Genomic DNA, 19,474 nt, shown 5'->3' on the forward strand with positions numbered 1-19,474 from the left:
CAGTCGAGACGACTCGATCTGCCACGGCGACCGCCGCACCGCATATATTGATCTGTTGCAATGTCTCGCGCATCCCTGGCCCCTCTAAGCTTGCCGTGCAGCAGCCATGTTGCCTGACGATGCTCGCCACCTTGGCCGCGGCATTTCTTTGGGCTTCTTCGGCGCCGCAGGCATGCGTTTCCCGAACGGTGTCTCCGCGCCCGCCTGCGAATCTGCGGTGTGCTGTATTGAGGCGGAATCTGGTGATGCTCGAGCAAACCGACGAGTCACGGCGCAGAGAAAAAGGGACAGGGGTTTACATCATCGACGATACGATCATCCATCTCCAATCACGCTTCTGTTCCTCGCATCAGTCATGCTGAGGCTGGAGAGAGCCGCATCTTGCAGCGTATTCGAATCGATGCGCCTGCACATCATTAGCAACTCGCAATTAAACGCCCTCTCGACTCACGATGCGGCCAGCACCGCTCGCGCGCCGGGACCCACGCTGCGCGTGTGACGGACGTCTGCAATGCAAGCCGGGCGCGGCGGCTGTGCTTGCTGCAGCAACGGTGCTCCCTAAGCAATGCGTAAACACACTTCCAGAGGGAACGTCAAAGCACCAACACCGCTCGGAGCAAAATGCGGCGGGGAATGCAGAGATCAAGGAATGCTCAATTCACCTCTCTCCCTCCCCTCAACACTGCCCTTTAGTGCCAACGTTCTAACTGACAATGGGGCTTGTTTCCCCTTGGCCTTGCTCTGTGCTTCTTGCTTCGCCCCTCAGAGCAGTATTGATTCGCCCAGACGCAGGTGTGCAGGCCTGAGCGAAAGGTAAAAAAAAAATCCGAGCTTCAACGAAGACGGGCGGTGACGCAAGACGTCGTGGGAATAAAGGCCACGAAGGAAGGCTAGACAAGGATCACATTCCTTTACTTTTTCCCTTGGTGTTGTTTCGCGGCAGCCTGCCGCCAGTCACGTCCCGCCCTACTGGCCTACGTGGACTGTACCTCATACGCTTCACATCTCCGCGGTGCTTTGCAGGATAGTAAGCAATTGTTTTCTCATCCTTGTCGGCAGCGCTGCGCGGTACGATGCAGGGGGCCAGGGATGAAGTTGATGGTTGGCTGGTGATGGCGCGGCTGATGGCAGGGGACGGGATGGATGACAAGGATATATGGGTGTGGTGGCTGCCTGCCGTCTTTGGTGTTTTTTATTGACATTCACATGTTCGGAGCTGCAAGTCCAGGCGACCTTGTCCTCGGACAGACGGGGCGAGGGATACTTTTCGACTGCAGACGCCGGGTGGCATGCGAGACTTGAGTGTAGATGATGCACACGACGGTTGGAGTCGAGGTGGCACAGGAAACGGCGGGAAGAGAGACATCACTCGCATGCTGCGTGCATGGATGGACTGCAGTCGTCGTCGTGCCGTACAATTCGCGGAACTTTGCGCGTCGTTCCTTCGCTTGGTAGTGGCAGCGGCAACGGGCGGTCAGGGTCTATCCCGGCGCTGACTCTGTCTCGTTGCGAGAGCAAAGCGAAGGGACCCGGATACTGGGTTGATGCTTGCGTCGGGGCTGGCTGCTCGCACGTGGGCTAAAACCCGCTAAATAGCCGAGTGTGGCGACCATTCGTAGAGCGTAGCGACGAGTGAGGCCGAAGTCGCCTTTGGCCGTTTGGGGAAGTTGACTAGCTAGCGCTTCAGCTAGGCGCCGTGTGAAGTGTGCCTCGCGCATGTTTTGATCGTGTTCTTGAAACCCTTCCGCAAGGCGGTCTGTCGCAAGGGGAAGAAGGTGGTGATTTTGCTTTTTCCGCCTTCTCCGCCCAGCTCCGCTAACGGAGGCACGTCAACCGCACCACCACGAAAACAAACACAATCATTGCCATCACCAGCATGTTCAATCTGCATTGCAATCTCCATTGCATTCTCCGTCACGATCGTGTAATTATTGCTATTTCTACAAAGACGTCATAGTACCCCGCAACCAACATCGGATGATGACAGTCTGGCAGCCTTGGACATTCTTGGAAAACAGAGGTCTCGGGCCTACTACATCATCGACAGCATGGCCGCGTGGACGGTTACGGCAAGAGGATTGTGCAATGCTATGCTATGCACGTAGCGCTTCCCCACGGAATGCGCGATGGAGTAAAACGAAGGATCGATTGGCTCTCTATCGGCGTGGCCGAAAGCGGCCGGGTTGGAGCATCGTTTCGCCAACTTTAATTCTTATCATAGTTCACACGAGAGAGATAAGAGATCGGGAACCACGATCTGATCGCGGGGAAAGTGTTCGTTCTCCTGAGAACGAGTCGTCGACTCAGCAACAGAGTTTCAACGGCGGCGCCACTGACAGATGCACAGCCGTTAAGCTTTAATCTATCGGCCTCTCGCTTGCTGTTCCCCGCGGCAGATAGGAGGTGCGGATGCGCAGTGCCGCTGCACAGGGCGATCCTACGGCGTGCATGAGAATATTGCTGTTGTGCAACAAACGGCACGCGAAGCTGCGCAGTCACTTGGCTGGTGACTCCCCCAAGCCGGCCGAGACACAACACCGTCGCGCAGATCTCCTCGCGCCTCCTTCCCTCTTGCGCTGGTCGCCGACAGTGAATAATCGAGGGGACTAATTAACCGGAAGCGAAGCGGAGCGAGCAATCAAGCAGCAAAACATGGGCCACCACGGAGATCATCAGGACCCTGATCGATACGCACTACTGCTGAACTCCCCACCGTGATATGACGCAAAGCGCCCACCGCCGGCCCGCGCTTGCTTTCTCCTGTCCGCCATCTGTTGGTGAAAACCTGCCACCAAGGCAAGCCACCCGTGCTGATCAGCTACATGCTCTCCAGCTACCTCTCTACCTACGTAATCCGCGGAGCTGGTCGTGTCCTCCGCCACCACTAATTCCAACACCAACCTCTCCTTTCTTTCATCATCGTCGGTCCACATACTTGTTCCTTTCTCACTCCACTTGCGCAATCATCTCACATGAGGACCCCTAGGCCACCAGCTGTGGTCTCCGGTGTTCTGCAGACCCAACATTCCCCACAGAAATTCCACCATAGTCATCTCCATAGCCCGTTCGGGAACATCTTCGTCCGGACGCCGCTCCGACCTACCTCGCCCGCCAAAATTAAATGAAGTTTACGACGACTACTACTGACCGGTGAGCGCAAGTAAGTAGACGGAAATAGAAGAAAAAAAGGGACGGTGGCAGCTCCGACGAATTTCCAATCAGAGCCCCCGGTTCACGTCTCCGCCACGCGCGTGTAGCGCTACAAGCGCCCCCGCCGCCGCCGCCCTCCTCTCCCCTCCACTCCACCGACGAGTGGAGGCAAACCGTCTTGCATGCATTTTGCATTGCGCTTCCCCACTCGCGCAGCGAAGAAAAACGAGACGATCGTCGGCGAGTCACGTTAGACCCTGAGTTTTCCTCGGCCTTTCTTGCGTCGTCGACGAAGAGCGTCTAGTCCTCTCTTGCTGCTCTCTCCCACCCCCACCCCGCCCATTTTTTTTTTCTCTCCCTCTCCACCCTTCTTTTTTATTTTTTCCCTTTGAGGAATGAACAGAGAAACGTGGTCCCAATGCGAGCTGTCATTCGTCCTTGACATTTTTTATTTTTTTTTCTGGCCTGTCTTCCGGCCACCACACGGGCCCAGTGTCGAGTGTCACACAACATGGCAGGTAGTATCATGCTGCGCAACATGACACCGGCGGGGGATAATTGCATTTCCTCCCCCTTTCCCCCCTCCCCATCTATTTTTCTCCCGTTCTTCCCCGAATGCAGGGGAGCATGCGAGATGGGAGGATAGCCGACTGCTGCGTACTTCGGTCCCGACCTGAGCACGCAAGCGCCCTATCATATGGTAGGGCACGTGTGTTGGCGTTTTTAGTCGACGCTGGTACCGTGTTAGCGAGGGGAAGGCGTACGACTCGTTAGCGAGGTTGTAGGAGACCTTCGGTTCCAGCAGCGCAGCGCCGTGGTAAATGGCTGAGCCCTACGGCGGCGCTCTTCTGAATGACCTTCCGCATCGTTGTTGGTTTGCTGCTGTTTTGCCTCACCGCTGCAACTGCGGCTGTCCGCCAATCAACCCAGCTGCTTCTAATGGTTAGCTCTTTCCTTGCCCACCACTACCTAGAAGTCGAGGAACAATTGAAATCAAAATTTTCACTTTCTGTTTGGGTGGTCACATGAAGAGTTTGAAACTGGCGCTCGTGAGAAGTTCTGCGTGTTTTTGCCGCGCGTCGTTAGCTTTTTCGTCCCATTCATGCTGTCGGATATTGGCTGCACCCCTCAAGATGCGGTCATTGACAGGCCTTATCTCTTAACAAACTTCTTCTCCCTCAGCAGTTGCGTGCAAACTTGCAGTCTTGCGTGATGTGAGGTTGAGTTTATATGAGAGTTTCCATGGTGGAGAGTGGGGGGCTTCGGTCAAATGTGTATTCTGTGCAGCACCTGCGATGTCAGATTTGGCCCAAATGACCAGGCTTCGAAAAGATACGCTACTGAACGAGCAGACGGTCTCGTCTATGGTTGGTTGAAATAGAAGGAACCAGCGATGAAGCCAGAGAATTTTTTCTCATGTCCGGTCGGGTTGATGCAGAAGTGTCTATCTTCTGTCATGCCTACTACATCATGGGTTCCTGGTCTTGGACGATTTGCTAGGGAAGAGGACGGGGGAGAAAAGGAAGAAATAGGGTTCGCTAAAAGTAATTGTCCGCCTGTCTATATGCTTACCGTCTCTTAATGCTATGCAAGAGTATCGTTAATCACCAGTGATACAATAGAATCATACAAGGATGAGGGGAGAGAATGCACGATTTTAACGCGGCCATGAACAGTGATTGATAGATCCACCAGCATATAGTCTTACTCGTCTCTGCACTCTCGTGGCTGCCTTACTGCATGTCTACCAAGTGTGATTGCGGTTGTGGCCCTGATGGCATGTCGTCGGCGCCGCAGTCCGCCTCCCCGCGCCGCAAGGCAGAAATACACTTCCCACCCCGGCTTCCCCATCCCACTCCATTCCCGAACATTGCAATCATAAGAGCTCTCCATTATGCAGCCACCAATAAATTCATTTGATTCACCCTGTCTTCCCGCTCCCTGCTCTCTCTCCTGAACGCTTGCCCTCACCCCACTCACACCTGATTTTCCCTTTCCCCTGTGCTCTTTTCCCGCTGTTACTCAAGAGTGAGGCACACTTTTCAGCCGTGTGCGACGGCGCATCTATCCGCATTTCCCGTGGTTCCACGACGGGCCGGTCGCGTGGGCAGCAATGCAGGCTACCATCGACAGCGGCAGTAGTAGCGGCAGCAGCGGCGGCAGCGCGGCAGCTTAGATGCATGTGCGTTCTGCATGGGAACTGCCTCGTGATGTTTTTTGCTTGGTTGGCAAAAGATGCATGCAGAGAGAAAGAGTTTTTTTTTTTTTTTGCAAGGTTAGAAGGCGAGGCGCATGTATATTACTGCGGTGTATAGTTTTTTCTTTTTGCACTTGCTTTCTTTTTCCAATCTATGCAAATATAGAAATCTGCGCGATCTGCGAGATCCGCTGTACCCACAATGCAAGGCTATCGATCGCGGGGGCCAGATGCCTGCTGCAGGAATGTGGTGCACGGTTTTCTTGCGGAGAGCTGAAAAGGAAACGAAAACTGAAACCCTCCCCCCCTGTCTGACTATCAGGAGATTGTGGGGCGAACAGGAAGAGACATGCGTGACAGCCCTGGTAGTGCGGGTTTTAAGGTGGGTAAGTTGGGAGGGGGACGAACCGATCTACGTTGCATTAGGTGGTACAGCAGGGTGCGGGACGAGCCAATCTTCATCTCGATCTGGCTGTCATGTAGCAAAAGCAATGGTCAGATGCGCTGAAAGCCGAAGGCTCAGTTGTTGGTGTAGCTGTGATTGAATTGCATAGCAAAACTGAAATAGTGCAAAGAGTGCGACAAAAAGTCTAGGGAGAACAGTTGATAAATAGTATAATCTTAATAAATGTACGAGAGATTCTACACTAATGTTTTAGAAGCATCTTAAGCCTTTCACTCTTAAGCTCACAAACGTTTTGCGAGAAATGTAGCGGTCGAGGCATCAAATGCGCCGTTTAGAGAGGGCATAAATGCCCATGTTTAAATCAAACTTGAGCAAGTCTCAATCAGAAATGAGTTCCCATGATTTCTATTCACGTAGCAAAATTCCGTGAACTGTCGTTGTAACTACGATCGTGTCGGAACCGCATCGTCTCCATGACACTGAAACAACAATAAACATCAACACCCACCCTTCACCTCAAAAGCACATGTAAGCTGTTCCCTGTATCTCTCCGGAAACTCCGGTAAAATCTGTAACAGCCTTACACCCAAAGCCTGCTAAGCTATAGTATTGTATAGACTAGGTCCCCCCCGTGAAACGGGGAAAGCACGTCCCCCTTAGTCGAGAGGCCGTGATCCAAATAGGAAATAAAAGGGAGCTAAGGACCCGAAGAACGAGGCAAAACGCTTTAGACGGCAGATCTTCACCCGGATCCTTTTCGTAGGAATACCCGAAAGAAGTAGCGGCTCGGTGGAGGCCCAACCACACTAGACATTCTCTTCGTTGGACTATCGAAACTTTAAAACCAAGAATACCCTTTCGAGCTAAATGTCGTATGTACCACGTCTAAACATCGAGCTAAATCCATCTACCTGCCCTGCTCCGATCCGTGCACGTACGACATGTCGTCTGCTGCCCGTGATGATCCCCTGTAAGGCTGTGTCGTTCTGCCCAACGCTATTTTAACTTCTCTACTACAACTCACGAGCCACCGCCACAGCAGCCACGTCACAGGGCTGACGCAAAGCATTGATGTCATTCTCTCCTTAACACCTAACTCGAACGGATCATTCGACGGTTCTAGCAAGCTCACACGAAGCTGTAGGGCCTTTCGAACACCCTTCTACCTGGATCGCAATACCCATCTAGCACACGTCTACTCTTCGAACCAGCTCAACTCCCCAACTCCACCCTCTTCTCCAACACACTTCTCGCCTCCGCCTCCGTCAAGCACTCCAACCCCAACTCCTCCAACACCTCCCTTGCCTGCTCATTATCCGCAAAGACCCTCTTCTCCACCTCCCACAAGCTCAGCACCCTTTGCACTCCTTCCTCCTCATCACCACTGCTATCCCCACCACCGCCACCACCACCACGCCCCTTCACCGGCAGCCCCAACAACGCCACGCCCTCCCTCACCTTCCGCAACCCGCTCGCCGCACAGCCCTCGCCGGCCCAGCGACCCACCACTTCGCCGATGGCCGCCAGGTCGGCCGCGAGCTGCGCGGCGCCGGCGGTGCTGAACGAGTGGCGCATGAGGATGCCGTCCCACAAGCCCTGCTCGACGGCGCGGCAGGCGGCGCGGACGATGCGGCGGAGCGGGGCGCGGGCGAGGGCGCGGGCGAGGAAGGAGAGCGAGGACGTGAGGTAGGCCAGGAGGGGCTCGAGTTCTGCCGTGATGGTGGTGGCGGTTGAGTGCGGGGCGGCGGCGGTGGGGCCGGAGACGGCGGCGGAGGGGATGGAAGAGGAGAGGGTGGTCCAGGGGTTGATGGCGCGGTAGGCGCGCAGGGCCTCGCGCACGTTGTATGCGAGCTGGTCGGCGATGATGGCCTCGGAGCGCACGCGCAGCCGGTTGTACGCGCCCGCCGTCTCGTCGAAGAGCGCGCCTGTTGCGTCCGCGTCGTCGGAGCCGACGGCGCTCGAAGTGCGCTCAGCCACGTCGGCGACGGAGAGCGGCCCGGCCAGGTTGCGGGAGCGCCGCCGCCGGGCTCGGTCTTGCAGTTCGTCCCAGAGCTCGAGGAAGAAGACGTCGTCGCTCCAGTCGCGCATGGCGCGTTCGAGGTAGTCGGCGCTGCCGAAGACGCGGCAGAGGCGATCCAATCCGGCGACTCCCTGAAGGTTAGCTTGCTCTTCGCGGCTTATGCCTTGTACGGCGCGGCCGACTGAGGACGTCAATGAGAGGTAAGCCTCCAGACCGGAGTGCAAACGCTCGTGGTAACGGTCGAAGATGGATATTTGTACGTCGATAAGGAAGGAAAGCTTCTGAGAGAATGAAGACAATGGTCTGTATCGGTCTGTATGAGGTTAGGGCTACGAAACTAGTTCATTTGATGCTACACATACCTGTGATGGTCTCAAGCAGGTCGTTGACGCGGATGGCGCCCTTTGTGGGTTTCGTAGAACCTGCGTCCACGCTGTCGTAATCAAGCTCCCCGCTCTCTGGGTTGTCGACGATGGCTTGGTATCTTGTGAGAGCAACTGCGGTATGGTTAGATCATGGACCATTTGATGCACGAATATCCGTTCGAAATATCACAGAGGCAGGAGTAGCATCCCCGAGTGGTCCACATGAATGATTTGGTATACATCTGATTGCAGCTGAAGATTGCTACTCCAACGCCTCGATCCCGTGGTGGAGGATGAGGTAACAAAGTGATTTTCACAACGACGCTGGTGAATTGAGTGAGCGTGCACTTACAGTCTTTCTCAACCTGGAGCCACCGGCCAAACCAGTCTTGCGTGACGAGCACTTCCCACGCAAGACCCTTCCAACCGTCGGATCCATTGCCGCCGTCATACCTCCAGTCCTCTTTCAAGTTGGTGTCGAAACTCATGATTTCGTGCATGAGGTGGCTGAGCAACTGTGGTTGGTTGGCAACCTTGGGTAGGGTCGCGAAGATTTTGGAACGCAGCATTGGGAGAAGAGCAGTTATAAAAGCAGAAGTGGCATCAATGTACGCAGCATTCAAACCTAGATCCGTTCCCCTAAAGTGGCTGAGTAGAATGGGCTGGAGATTGTCGACGATGAAGGGATTGAATTGGTTTAGCAAGTCAATGATGTGGGACAGGAAATACTCGGGCTTGTCCAGGCGGTTGGTCGGCTTGTCGCCCTCGAAATGGTACCTGAAGCGCATTTCCAGCGGCTGTACCATGACCTCGAGTGGCAACAGCACAAGTGCAGCTTTGCCCCCCTTCGCGCTGGGCGCGCTGTTCTCAACCGTCTGTAGCTCAGGCTTCTGCAAATCAAGCAGCTTGCCTACAGCAGATGCCCACTGCTCCTGGAGCGAACCAAGGAAGGTCGTCTCCGGTCTCTTGGGCCAATCTATCTTCTTCAATGCAGCTTCCAACTCTTTGGAAAAGGCATCCCGGAGCTGTCCACGGACGTGCTGGGTGGTCTTAGCAACATGGTCGATCAAGTGCGGAGCGGCGCCCTCAGCTGCCTCATGCAGAGGCTGCAGACTGGCGTCAAGGGTCTTGAGCTGGCGGTAGGATGCAAGCGCTGCTTCACCGGACGTGTTGAGGGCGTGATCGGAATCGTTGCTGCGCATGAATCTCAGCATGATGCTGTGGCACAGGTCGCGCGCAGGATGCATACCTGAGCTCCCCGACTTCCTTCAGCCGCTGGGTGTAGCGGGCGGCAATGTCAAGTGTGTGCAGCTTGGCCATGCTCTGCTCAAAGCGGGCCACGGCATCGTCGCTGGCGTCGGAGGCGGTGATTATGCGTAGGCGGCGGTCAATGCCCTGCTGGTCGCGCTCGAATTGATCATGCTGGTGACGTAGCTGGCGCTGGTGGTCGTCGGCGTCCTTGCGTGCATCATGGGCGTCTTTTTCGGCTTGCTCGAGCTACTGCGGCGTCAACACGGACGAGGGCGGGCATGGGGGCCGGGCGGGCTCACCTGCTGCTGGAGCAGGCCGTGCTGGGTGCGGATGTTGGACAGCAGCTCATCTAGCTGGTGCAGGTCGGCGTGCGTCTGCAGGCGGTCGTCGAGGTAGGCGGCGACGCGCTCGTGGATGTCGGCCATGGTGGGTGGTGACGTGGACGTGTTGCTGGCGTGTCGGGCAGGACTATTGTGTGGCACCGTCGCCGTTGGCCGGGGGCGCGGGGGGCGTTCTGGCTAGCAAGCCGTTTGATGCCAGGTGCCAGGCTGGCTGCGGCTTGCGGCACAGACGCATGTTCCCAGATCTCGGCCCCCGCGAATCGCCGCGATCTTTGCTCTGGTCAAGGATTCGCGGCAATCGTTCGCTAGCCGCATCCACCGAGAAATCCTGCAGCCACCATCCTTGCCGTTGCCATCACCACCCATATTTTAGTTTGCCCTCTGCCTCACCCGACGCCTGCTGACCCAGCGACCGGCTCTGCCTCACTCCACCGCTCCGAGTTCCTCGCGCCCTCGAATTCTTTTGCCTTGTCCCGCCGCCGCGCCGCTGTCCGTTCCGTCGCAAAAAAATCATGCCGAAGGAAAACAAGAAGCGCGGTCGCCGCGAGGTGCGCAAGAAGCGCAAGCTCGAGCACACTGCCGACGGCGAGGAAAACGAGCACAAGCGCACCCGTGTGGAGGACCTCGAGAACCAGCTGGACTACGTCGCGCTCGGTGGAGAGGATGCACAAAAATTGGGCGAAGAGCAGCAAGCTCCGGAAGGTCCTGCTGGCGACATGGTCTTTTACGGCATGTTGGACGAGGAGGAGCAGGAATACTTCAAGCGCGCAGACGAGCTACTGGAGCTGAACCAATTCGAAGACGCGGAAGCACGCTCCTTGTTCCTAGCCAACGTCTACCGTGAGGCCGACGGCAAGGAACTGAAGCTGGCGAACAGCCAGTCTTGCTCCCGGCTAATGGAGCGCCTTATCCAGCTGTCAGACACCAAGCAGCTGAAAAATCTTTTTCAGAAGTTCAGCGGCCAGTAAGTAGCACCAGCGAAGTGACTAGAATGTTCAGCTGACTCTGTAGCTTCCTCAACCTGATTCAACATCGATTCGCCTCCCACTGCTGCGAAGCGCTCTTCATACAGTCGGCACCCATAGTTTCGGAAGAGCTCATACATCCGCCAGAGGACGCCTATATCGACCCGCAAGATGTACAAGTGTCCATGGAGAACCTGTTTCTTTATGCCATAAACGAGCTGGAGGGTAATCTCGGGTACCTCATGACGGACAAGTTCGCATCTCACACTCTGCGCGTACTCCTGGTTGTACTGGCCGGCGAGCCTCTCGAGCGCTCCGCTCACAAGTCGCTGCTTCACAGCAAAAAGAAGGAAAAGGTCACTGTTGCACAATCCGAGAAGAATGAAAACATTCTGGAAAGCCGATCGGTACCTGAATCCTTCATTGAATCCATGGAGAAGATGATCAAGAACAGCGTCGCCGGCTTGGATTCGACGTACCTCCGCGCTCTTGCAACCCACCAGACCGGCAACCCGGTGCTACAACTCCTCGTCAGACTGGAACTCGACAAGTTCGGGAAGCAGCGTGCAAAGGATGAATCTTCGATCATTCGCACTCTGCTTCCTGACGACCCCATCACAGAAGGCACGGACAGCTACAAGTTCCTCAATGGCTTGATATACGACCCCATCGGATCACGTCTGGTGGAAACCATCGTCGAGTTTGCGCCGGGCAAGATGTTTAAGGCACTGTATAAGGAGCTCTTCAAGCAGCGCATGGGCACTCTGGCACGCAACGAAATTGCTGGCTACGTCGTCACCAAGGTCCTGGGCCGTTTGAGCAAGGAGGACTTGCAAGACGCTACGGAGCTGATTCTGTCCCAAATCCCGAACATGATGGAGCGGAACAGAACCGTGGTAATCCGGACCCTCATCGAACGATGCGCGGCACGATCGGTCGATACAGCACCAATTGCGGCGAAACTTGAGACAGCCCTCTCCGGTCCCAACGGATTTGACATTACACGATTACTCCGGCTGGGCGAAGCGGTGACAGGCGACGGAGGCAAAGCCACATCCAACGGGCAGACCGCCGCCAACCCGTCTGGGTCGGATAGCCTGCATGGGTCCCTTCTGGCTCAGGCAATGCTCACCGTTGATGGCCCACTCAGCGCGCTCGTTTTCGACTCTCTGGCCAGATTGGGAACGCCTCTGGCGTTGAACATGGCAAGATCTGCATCACCGAGCCGGGCGCTGCAGGGGGCGCTGACCTCACCGATCGCCACGATCATCTTCCGCCGTAAGATGATCCAGCAGTTCTACGGCCATATTGGGGAGATGGCGCTGGATCCTTCGGCCTCGCACGTAATTGATGCAATCTGGCAGGGCACACACGGCTTAGCTTTCATCCGAGAGCGCATCGCGGAAGAGCTGGCTGAAAACGAGGCGGCGTTGCGAGAGTCGTTTGTGGGCCGAAAGGTGTGGAGGAACTGGAAGATGGATCTTTACAAGCGACATCGGTCTGAGTGGGTGTCTCAATCGCGCAACAACGCCGGTGACGGCGCGTTTGTTCCGTTTCCGGAGAGCACTGTGGACAAGAAGAAGGGCAAAGGAGCCAAGTCGGGGATTGAGGCGGCTCGGGCACGGAAGCTTGCAGCAAAACAAGGCAAAAACAAGGACCGGGAAGGAGACAAGAAGAAGGGCAAGGAGCGAGCGTCGCACAGGGCCAACGGGAAGGCCTAGAGATCGTACGAGCAGCACGCGGCTGATGAGTAGAGGATGTGGCATGTCTCGTGTCGAGCGTCGGGGTGGCTGCAGACTGGAGGCCCGTCTGGGCCACGGGCGGGGCGAGATCGGGGACCCAGATCGGCGGGTTAAGTTTGGCCTTCGGTCGGCGGGAGTGGAGCTGCATGGCGCCATCAGTCGACCCCTGCCGAGCGGAAAAGTCAGCACGTAGCACTCCGATTCCGTCATATCGAACTTTTTTTGCTTATTGCGCCTGCCGACAAACACCCCACCTACGCGCGTCTGCACTTCATTAAATCTAATCTGCGCATCATCTGGGTTTCAAGTCTGCATCATGACCATCAACGGCACGAACGGCGCGACCAACGGTGCAGCGCACCCTGTCAATGTCGATGCCTTGCCCTCGAGGGCTGACGAAGTTGCCGAGGTCCGCGCTCCTCCGATATTGCTTCTGTTGCACAAGCACTGACTAGTCTTCTCCACGCAGCTGCTCGACGCCGTGCAGAACTTGCTGATCCCATTTATTCGCGCCGCTGACGAAGATGCTGCCATCAAGCCCACTGGCCGTGGCCTGACAATTGACGGCAGCGAGCCGCGCACCGTGCTTGTCGAATCGCACCCGCCGAAGAAGCTTGAGTCGCTCCTTAATTTACAATTACCGGAAAATGGTGTTGGGAAGGAGGGTTTGCTTGATGTTGTGCAACGCATCCTTCAGTACTCGGTCAACACATGGGACCAGGGTTTTATGGACAAACTCTACGCCTCCACGAATGCTGTACGTAGGGTAGATGCTGCAGATGAAGCCTGCAGTAGTAACCAAATCAAACAATTTGCTGATACGAATTTGTACTCCTCAGGTCGGTGTCGCGTCTGAACTGATTCTCGCAGTCCTCAACACCAACGTAATGCTCACCAAATAAATCGGCATACCAATTTCCTCTGCTAAACGCACACCCTTAGGTTCATGTTTATCAAGTCTCACCTGCCCTTGCCCTCATCGAGAAGCATACAACCACCCAGCTCGCCCACCTCTTCGGTTTCAACGGGCCGTACGCCGGCGGTATCTCGCAGCCGGGCGGCTCAGCCTCCAACGCCACTTCGGTGGTCGTAGCACGCAACACTCTGTACCCGGAGACCAAGCGCAGCGGCATCCACGGCTCGGACCGGCGCTTCGTCCTGTTCACGTCGGCCCACGGGCACTACAGCCTGGAGAAGGCGGCGCAGATGTTCGGGTTCGGCAGCGACGCGGTGCGGGCGGTGCCGGTGGACGGCGACGGGCGGATGGACGTGGCGGAGCTGGAGAAGATGGTGGCGGCGGCCAAGGCGGGCGGCGAGACACCTTTCTACGTCAACGCGACGGCGGGCACGACGGTCATGGGCTCGTTCGACCCGATCGACGGCATCGCCGACGTGTGCGCGCGCCACGGCCTGTGGCTGCACGTCGACGGCAGCTGGGGCGGGCCGGTCGCCTTCAACGCCGACGTGCGCAGGGAGCGGCTGCGCGGCGTCGAGCGCGCCGACAGCGTCGCCTTCACCCCCCACAAGATGCTCGGCGTGCCCGTGACGTGCAGCTTCCTGCTCGCGAAGGACCTGCGCCACGTCCGCAAGGCCATGACCCTGCCCGCCGGCTACCTCTTCCACAACGAGGACGAGCTCGAGGACACCAACGTGCTGTACGACCTCGCCGACTTCACGCCCCAGTGCGGCCGCAAGGGTGAGGCGCTGAAGCTGTTCCTGGCCTGGCTGAGCGCCGGCTCGGCGGGCTTCTCGGACCGCATCCGGACTGCCTTCGAGCGCGGAGAGCTGCTGTACTCGCTGCTGGCAAAGTCGTCGAATATCTCCCTCGTGAGCAAGAGCCCCCTGCCTTGCTTGCAGGTCTGCTTTTACTATGCCCCTGGCGGCCAGCTTGCCGCTGATCCGGCGACGAACAGCAAGAGGACGGAGGAGATTGCCAGGAGGCTCATCAAGAGGGGTTGGATGGTGGATTTCGCTCCCGGCGAGAAGGGCAAGTTTTTCAGAGTCGTGGTCAATGGAGAGACCAGGGTGGGCACGGTCGAAGGGCTGGTGAAGGCTGTGGAGGAGGTGGGTGCGGAGGTCGTTGGGGAAGAGTAAGATTGCGGGGATGGAAAGAATTGGGAAACGTTTATGGAATGGTCCGAGAGGGATATACGAACGCAGATATGGGCGGCTTCTTTTGCAGCGACTTTGGATCACTCGTTACTGGCACCGTATAGCTAGATGCCTAGATCAGATAGACCGTAAGTCTTTGTATAGATGAACTACGGTACATGTTTACTTTTTACAGAGTAGCTTCTTCTGCTCATATAAGTAGTTGTTTCTTCGAGACCATATGGTGGTACAGAGGTATACCCCTGTGGATTTTGATAAGCGCCAGGTAACTGGTTGGCGGCAGGCATCTCGCAACGATTAGCCCGGAAGAAATCAGCAAATTACACAACACTTTCGACTCAGGGCCGACTTACCTCCGGATAGAAGTCTATCACGGGAATACATCAAAGCTCCATCCGTTCATGCGGACAATCCTTCACATTTTGTTGGTCACGCCTCATCGAATGGTCATCTGATTGGGCCGGCCGGCCTCAGGACAAAAGAACGGCCGAGATACGAGCTTGGGCCCCGATTGCGGATCTCTCAAAACCCTCTCACCCACTCGCCGCATATCTTATCAATCACCCGCATCTCAAAACACATCAATATACCTATTCCGGGCCACACGTCAGCTCGCGACTCATGGCTGTGCAACTTACCTGAACCAGCTTCTCTGTGAAACAACAGTCCCATCCGACTCCAACCATTAACTGGACGCGTTCCACGCCGGAACGTCGTCGTCGTCGTCGTCGCCGTCGGCCCCCCGCAGCCATGAAGCTCTCCCGCGGCGTTCCGTCAGCATCGCGCAGGCGACTCCGCAGCAGTTCGCCACCGCTGGCGATGCTGGTCCTACTGCTGCTATCGTGCCTCGCCCCCGCCGTCCTGGCAGACGACCTCATGCCGCCCGACCAAATGTGCGTGCAGGCCATCTTCATGGGCTACAACTCGCTCAGCTTCGCCGAGGGCGCGGCGCCGCCGGCGCCGGCGGAAACCAAGGCCTCTGACGATGGTGACGACGATACGGTCGAAGCGCAGGGTGGCGCGGATTTCTGCCGGAATAAGCTTAAACAGACGTCCATCTACGCCGCCGCCAAGGTGCACTGCGCGGCTTCGGACGCGGAGGAGGACTTCGCGCCTATCGTCGAGATGCTGGAGGAGCACTGCCGGAAGTGGGGTGGTGGTGGGGAATTGATGCCTGTGCCGGAGTTGGTGAAACAGAGGACTGTGAAGGAGTTGAGGGAGGGGTTGAGGCCGGTGGAGTATGAGGAGGTGCCGAGGGGAGAGGTGTTGGATGAAGTGGTGATGATGTCGGATGCGTTTTACAAGAGGTGCTTTGAGACGATTGTGAGTGACAATAACCAACTTCTGCACTCACTATTGAGGAAGGCCGTGGGAAATTCGATGGTGCTGACTGAAGTGCAGTTTTCGTGGCGGTATACCATGTGGGCACATAAAAGAGGCGGGTATGTTGATTTTCTTTCCTTCCCTTCCCCGATATCTGGAGAAGCTTACTGACTGATGTGGAAGAACTATGATGTATGAGTTCTGGGGCGTTGTATGTCTTGTTGCCATAGCAGGCCAAGTCTACCGTCACTTCCTCAGAGACCGCGTATTTCGACTTTCCCGTGGCGCTCGCAAAGCATTTGCGTTTTCTATTTTCCAACCCATTCTAGAACGTGTGGAGCGCTGGACGCCCGAGAGTCTAACATATGAACGTCTTCCTGGCGTTATCGCAACAGAGAAGGACTCAAGGTCATGCTTTCATTTCAAGTTTTTCCCTGTGGGAGAGACAATAGTAATTTGGGCATACTGGATCTTCAGCATCACTCTCAACTTTACCAACTATCGATTCTATAACGAGAGTATATAGTGGGTCTATCACTAGCCCCACGACGTTCAGTAATGCTAACCATGGTGTAGTTTCCCCGAGATGCCAGGCCAGGTAGGAAGATATTCTGCTGACCGTACTGGTATCCTCTCATACGCGAACCTGCCAATATTGTGGCTATTTTCCGGCAGAAACAACATCTTCATGTGGGCAACTGGCTGGAAATTTCCTACCTTCATCCGCTTTCACTTGCATGTTGCTTGGATAGCCACCCTGGAAGCTATCGCTCACTCGTTTCTATACACAGCTCTCACTGTCAACAGTACATGATCCAAACTCGAACTAAAAGAAACATGGTTGCTGACTCGCATGATAGGTGGCATATTTTGGGATTGGATGAAGGCTGATTGGTTCTTTGTTGGCGTCATTGTAAGTACACTCCCGTTATAGTGATACTGATACGAATTAGAGTTGATTCTTATTTCCAGGCAACTTTTGTAATGACGCTGCTCCTCATAATTTCCACTCCGGTGTGGCTTAGAGAACGATACTACGAGCTTTTCATAGACAGCCATGTTGTGTCGTCTCTCGTGGTAATAGTTGGTCTCTTCGTGTAAGTCACCACCAACACAAACACAGTGCTCCGGAATACTTCCTAATTTCTCCTGCCCTTTCAGCCACACTAGCGTCTTCAATCATGAATACGACTGGTACCTTTGGATTCCAGCCGTACTTTGGATGTTGGACCGCTCGCTCCGCCTGTTTCGCATCATTTTCCTTAACATCGGTTTTAACCGCCGCCGGATCTGCTGTACTACTACGTCGGCCACATACGACCATTCATCCAACATCATCACACTTGAAATCATCCCAGGACCCAACATTGCGCCTCCTCGGCCAGGCCAATATTACTTTCTCTACCAACCATTTTCCCTCCGCGGCTATGAGAACCACCCTATGACACTTGGGACATGGCGACGGCACGGGGCAGATTCTTCAAACACCAGCGGAGAAGGCTACCCTCTTACCCCCACCACAACGTCTTCGTCATCAATTCACGATGAAGAAGAAGATGCAGGGCCACTCCACCCCTGCACCAGCACTCAACCTCTTCTTTCCTCCAGCAACTCCTCCCCTTCTACCTCGCCCACTCGCCTCCATGCCCGACCATTCCCATCAGCAAGCGCATCCAATAAAGGTCCCACAACCTTGACGTTCTGGATCCGGCCCTACGACGGCTGGACGCGCCGGCTGCGCGACCAGTGTATTGCACACGACCGCAAAGTTCGACGGCCGTCTTCAGACTCCTCAGACGCGCGCCACAGTAGCAGGACAGCAGTATGTCACCCACTTATCCTCCTCGAGGGACCATATGGCGCGACGCATACTTTGCCCGGGGCGTACGATGCGACCATCCTCATTGCCGGCGGCTCGGGCATCAGCGCCGCGGTACCGTACTTGCGAGAATACTCGCGTCATCTTTACCTATCCTCGCAAGCAGGTGGTGCAGGAGACGAGGTGGAGGATGAGACAGCGGATGTAGAAGAGCGTGGAGAAGGAGTGAGAGGAGGAGGAAGAGGAGGTCGGACGGGAAAGCCCATCGTCCAGCTCGTCTGGGCCGCCCGCGAGGAGACTTTCATCCGAGATGTCGCGGCGCGCGAACTCCGCAAGGGCTTGACCCGCGAGGACTTCGTAGCGAAGCTTTACTGCACGGCGTCGGTGCCGGACGCGGTTGCGCGGAGAGAAGGTGGCGCGCGGGATGAGGAGCTGGAAATACATCCTGGGCGGCCGGACGTCAGGACCATCATCGCTGAGGCAGCGCAGAGCGTGTGTGAGGCGAAGCTGAGGGCAAGTGGCAAGGGTAGAGGAAAGGTGGCCGTGCTGCTGTGCGGACCGCCGGCTATGGCGAAGGGTGTGGAAGCGGCGGTGAAAGGGGTGGCGGAGGAGTTTGATTGTTGGGTGGATTATTTTGATGAGGTGTTTACTTGGTAAAGGGAGTTGAATGATTTGTGTATAGATGTTCCATACTGGGTGTGTTTATAGAGACGGATGCATTTTGTGAATAGAAACGGATCATTTGCCAATTGCATATCGATGATGACTGGATTTAGTCGTTCTAGTGTAGACAGTCTTCCGAAGCAGTGTCATCTACATTTAAAGTAGCAGCTCAACGGGAGCACCTTTCTTTTGGGTGCCTACAATTTTGACCTACCCCTCGAAATATCACTCATATTTTTCACCCGCAAACTTTAAAGATTACAGAGAAGTCTCAGAGAATTACCACTCGCAATATTATTAGCACAACCTACTGGTCCGCAATTACTAACTGTGTAGTTACCAACCGCACGATTAATAACTATACAATTACTAACAACACGGGCACCCACCACCACCAACGTAGGGGAGTTAGAATTTTAGGAGCCTTCTTATGCTACCATACCGATTCCCTGTGTTGGACTATCTGAAAAAGCAGCATCTCGTCTTTTCCAAAAGGGAAATGTAGCCGACGCATGCTCAGTCCCGATTAACATTGCAATGATTCTCACAACTAAAAGCACAGTTAGTGCAGTCTAAGAGATAGAAGCTCCTCGAACTCTCCCAACTTCGGATTCTTCTCCCTAATACGTACTCTAGTCCCACCATATAGGGCGTACTTGTCGTTTCGATGTCACGAATAGGGCGTAGTCTAGCACCGAGTCGCCGAGGAATGGCCGGACCCCGCCAAATAAAAGCGCACGTGAAGCGCGCCCACAACCACACTTTCCAAGTGGACCACATACTCCGGCGCAGCATTCCCACAACTACACCCTGGTCAGTGTTCCCTCGATGCGCCACCCTGACAACACCCATCCATTCGGAGAGAGTGACTAGACTGCCTCGGCCGGCTTCACGGTCAGCACAGTCATCTGCACTTGCCGAGGACATTTTGATGTTTTTTCCTTTTCCGATCATCCCACATGGTTCTACCAACAATCGTCATTGACACTGACGTCTTTCTGCCATCAACCACAGCCCATCCATTCACTCCGTTCTTCTGATTGGTCCAAATCACCATCTCTCATTTCCCAATCTGGAGGACTAAACTAGAGAAAAAGTGAAGAAACAAAAATTCATCAAG

At 55.5% G+C, this 19,474-nt stretch overlaps 4 protein-coding genes across 4 annotated transcripts; 3 read left to right on the forward strand and 1 right to left on the reverse strand.

Moving 5' to 3' along the window:
• Window positions 1–6,965: 6,965 nt before the first annotated feature.
• Window positions 6,966–9,814, reverse strand: LTHEOB_1803 (RINT-1/TIP-1 domain-containing protein; the record flags this gene model as incomplete). Its single annotated transcript, XM_035510545.1, has 5 exons — window positions 6,966–8,086; window positions 8,136–8,270; window positions 8,491–9,332; window positions 9,388–9,635; window positions 9,689–9,814. 5 exons carry the CDS (start codon window positions 9,812–9,814, stop codon window positions 6,966–6,968), a joined length of 2,472 nt encoding a protein of 823 aa, XP_035366313.1.
• Window positions 9,815–10,242: 428 nt separating this feature from the next.
• LTHEOB_1804 (Rrna processing protein) lies at window positions 10,243–12,416 on the forward strand (the record flags this gene model as incomplete). The annotated part of the gene is made up of 2 exons (XM_035510546.1): window positions 10,243–10,694; window positions 10,742–12,416. The coding sequence occupies 2 exons, from the start codon at window positions 10,243–10,245 to the stop codon at window positions 12,414–12,416; spliced, it is 2,127 nt and encodes a 708-aa protein (XP_035366314.1).
• A 337-nt stretch (window positions 12,417–12,753) lies between these two features.
• LTHEOB_1805 (Glutamate decarboxylase) lies at window positions 12,754–14,531 on the forward strand (the record flags this gene model as incomplete). Its single annotated transcript, XM_035510547.1, has 3 exons — window positions 12,754–12,846; window positions 12,907–13,194; window positions 13,380–14,531. 3 exons carry the CDS (start codon window positions 12,754–12,756, stop codon window positions 14,529–14,531), a joined length of 1,533 nt encoding a protein of 510 aa, XP_035366315.1.
• Window positions 14,532–15,299: 768 nt separating this feature from the next.
• LTHEOB_1806 (Plasma membrane ferric chelate reductase Fre2) lies at window positions 15,300–18,348 on the forward strand (the record flags this gene model as incomplete). Its single annotated transcript, XM_035510548.1, has 7 exons — window positions 15,300–15,872; window positions 15,951–15,991; window positions 16,056–16,397; window positions 16,449–16,678; window positions 16,733–16,785; window positions 16,845–16,969; window positions 17,034–18,348. The coding sequence occupies 7 exons, from the start codon at window positions 15,300–15,302 to the stop codon at window positions 18,346–18,348; spliced, it is 2,679 nt and encodes an 892-aa protein (XP_035366316.1).
• Window positions 18,349–19,474: the final 1,126 nt, after the last annotated feature.

This window comes from Lasiodiplodia theobromae, assembly GCF_012971845.1.
Source record: "Lasiodiplodia theobromae strain AM2As chromosome Unknown scaffold_4, whole genome shotgun sequence".
NCBI classification, from domain to species: domain Eukaryota; kingdom Fungi; phylum Ascomycota; class Dothideomycetes; order Botryosphaeriales; family Botryosphaeriaceae; genus Lasiodiplodia; species Lasiodiplodia theobromae.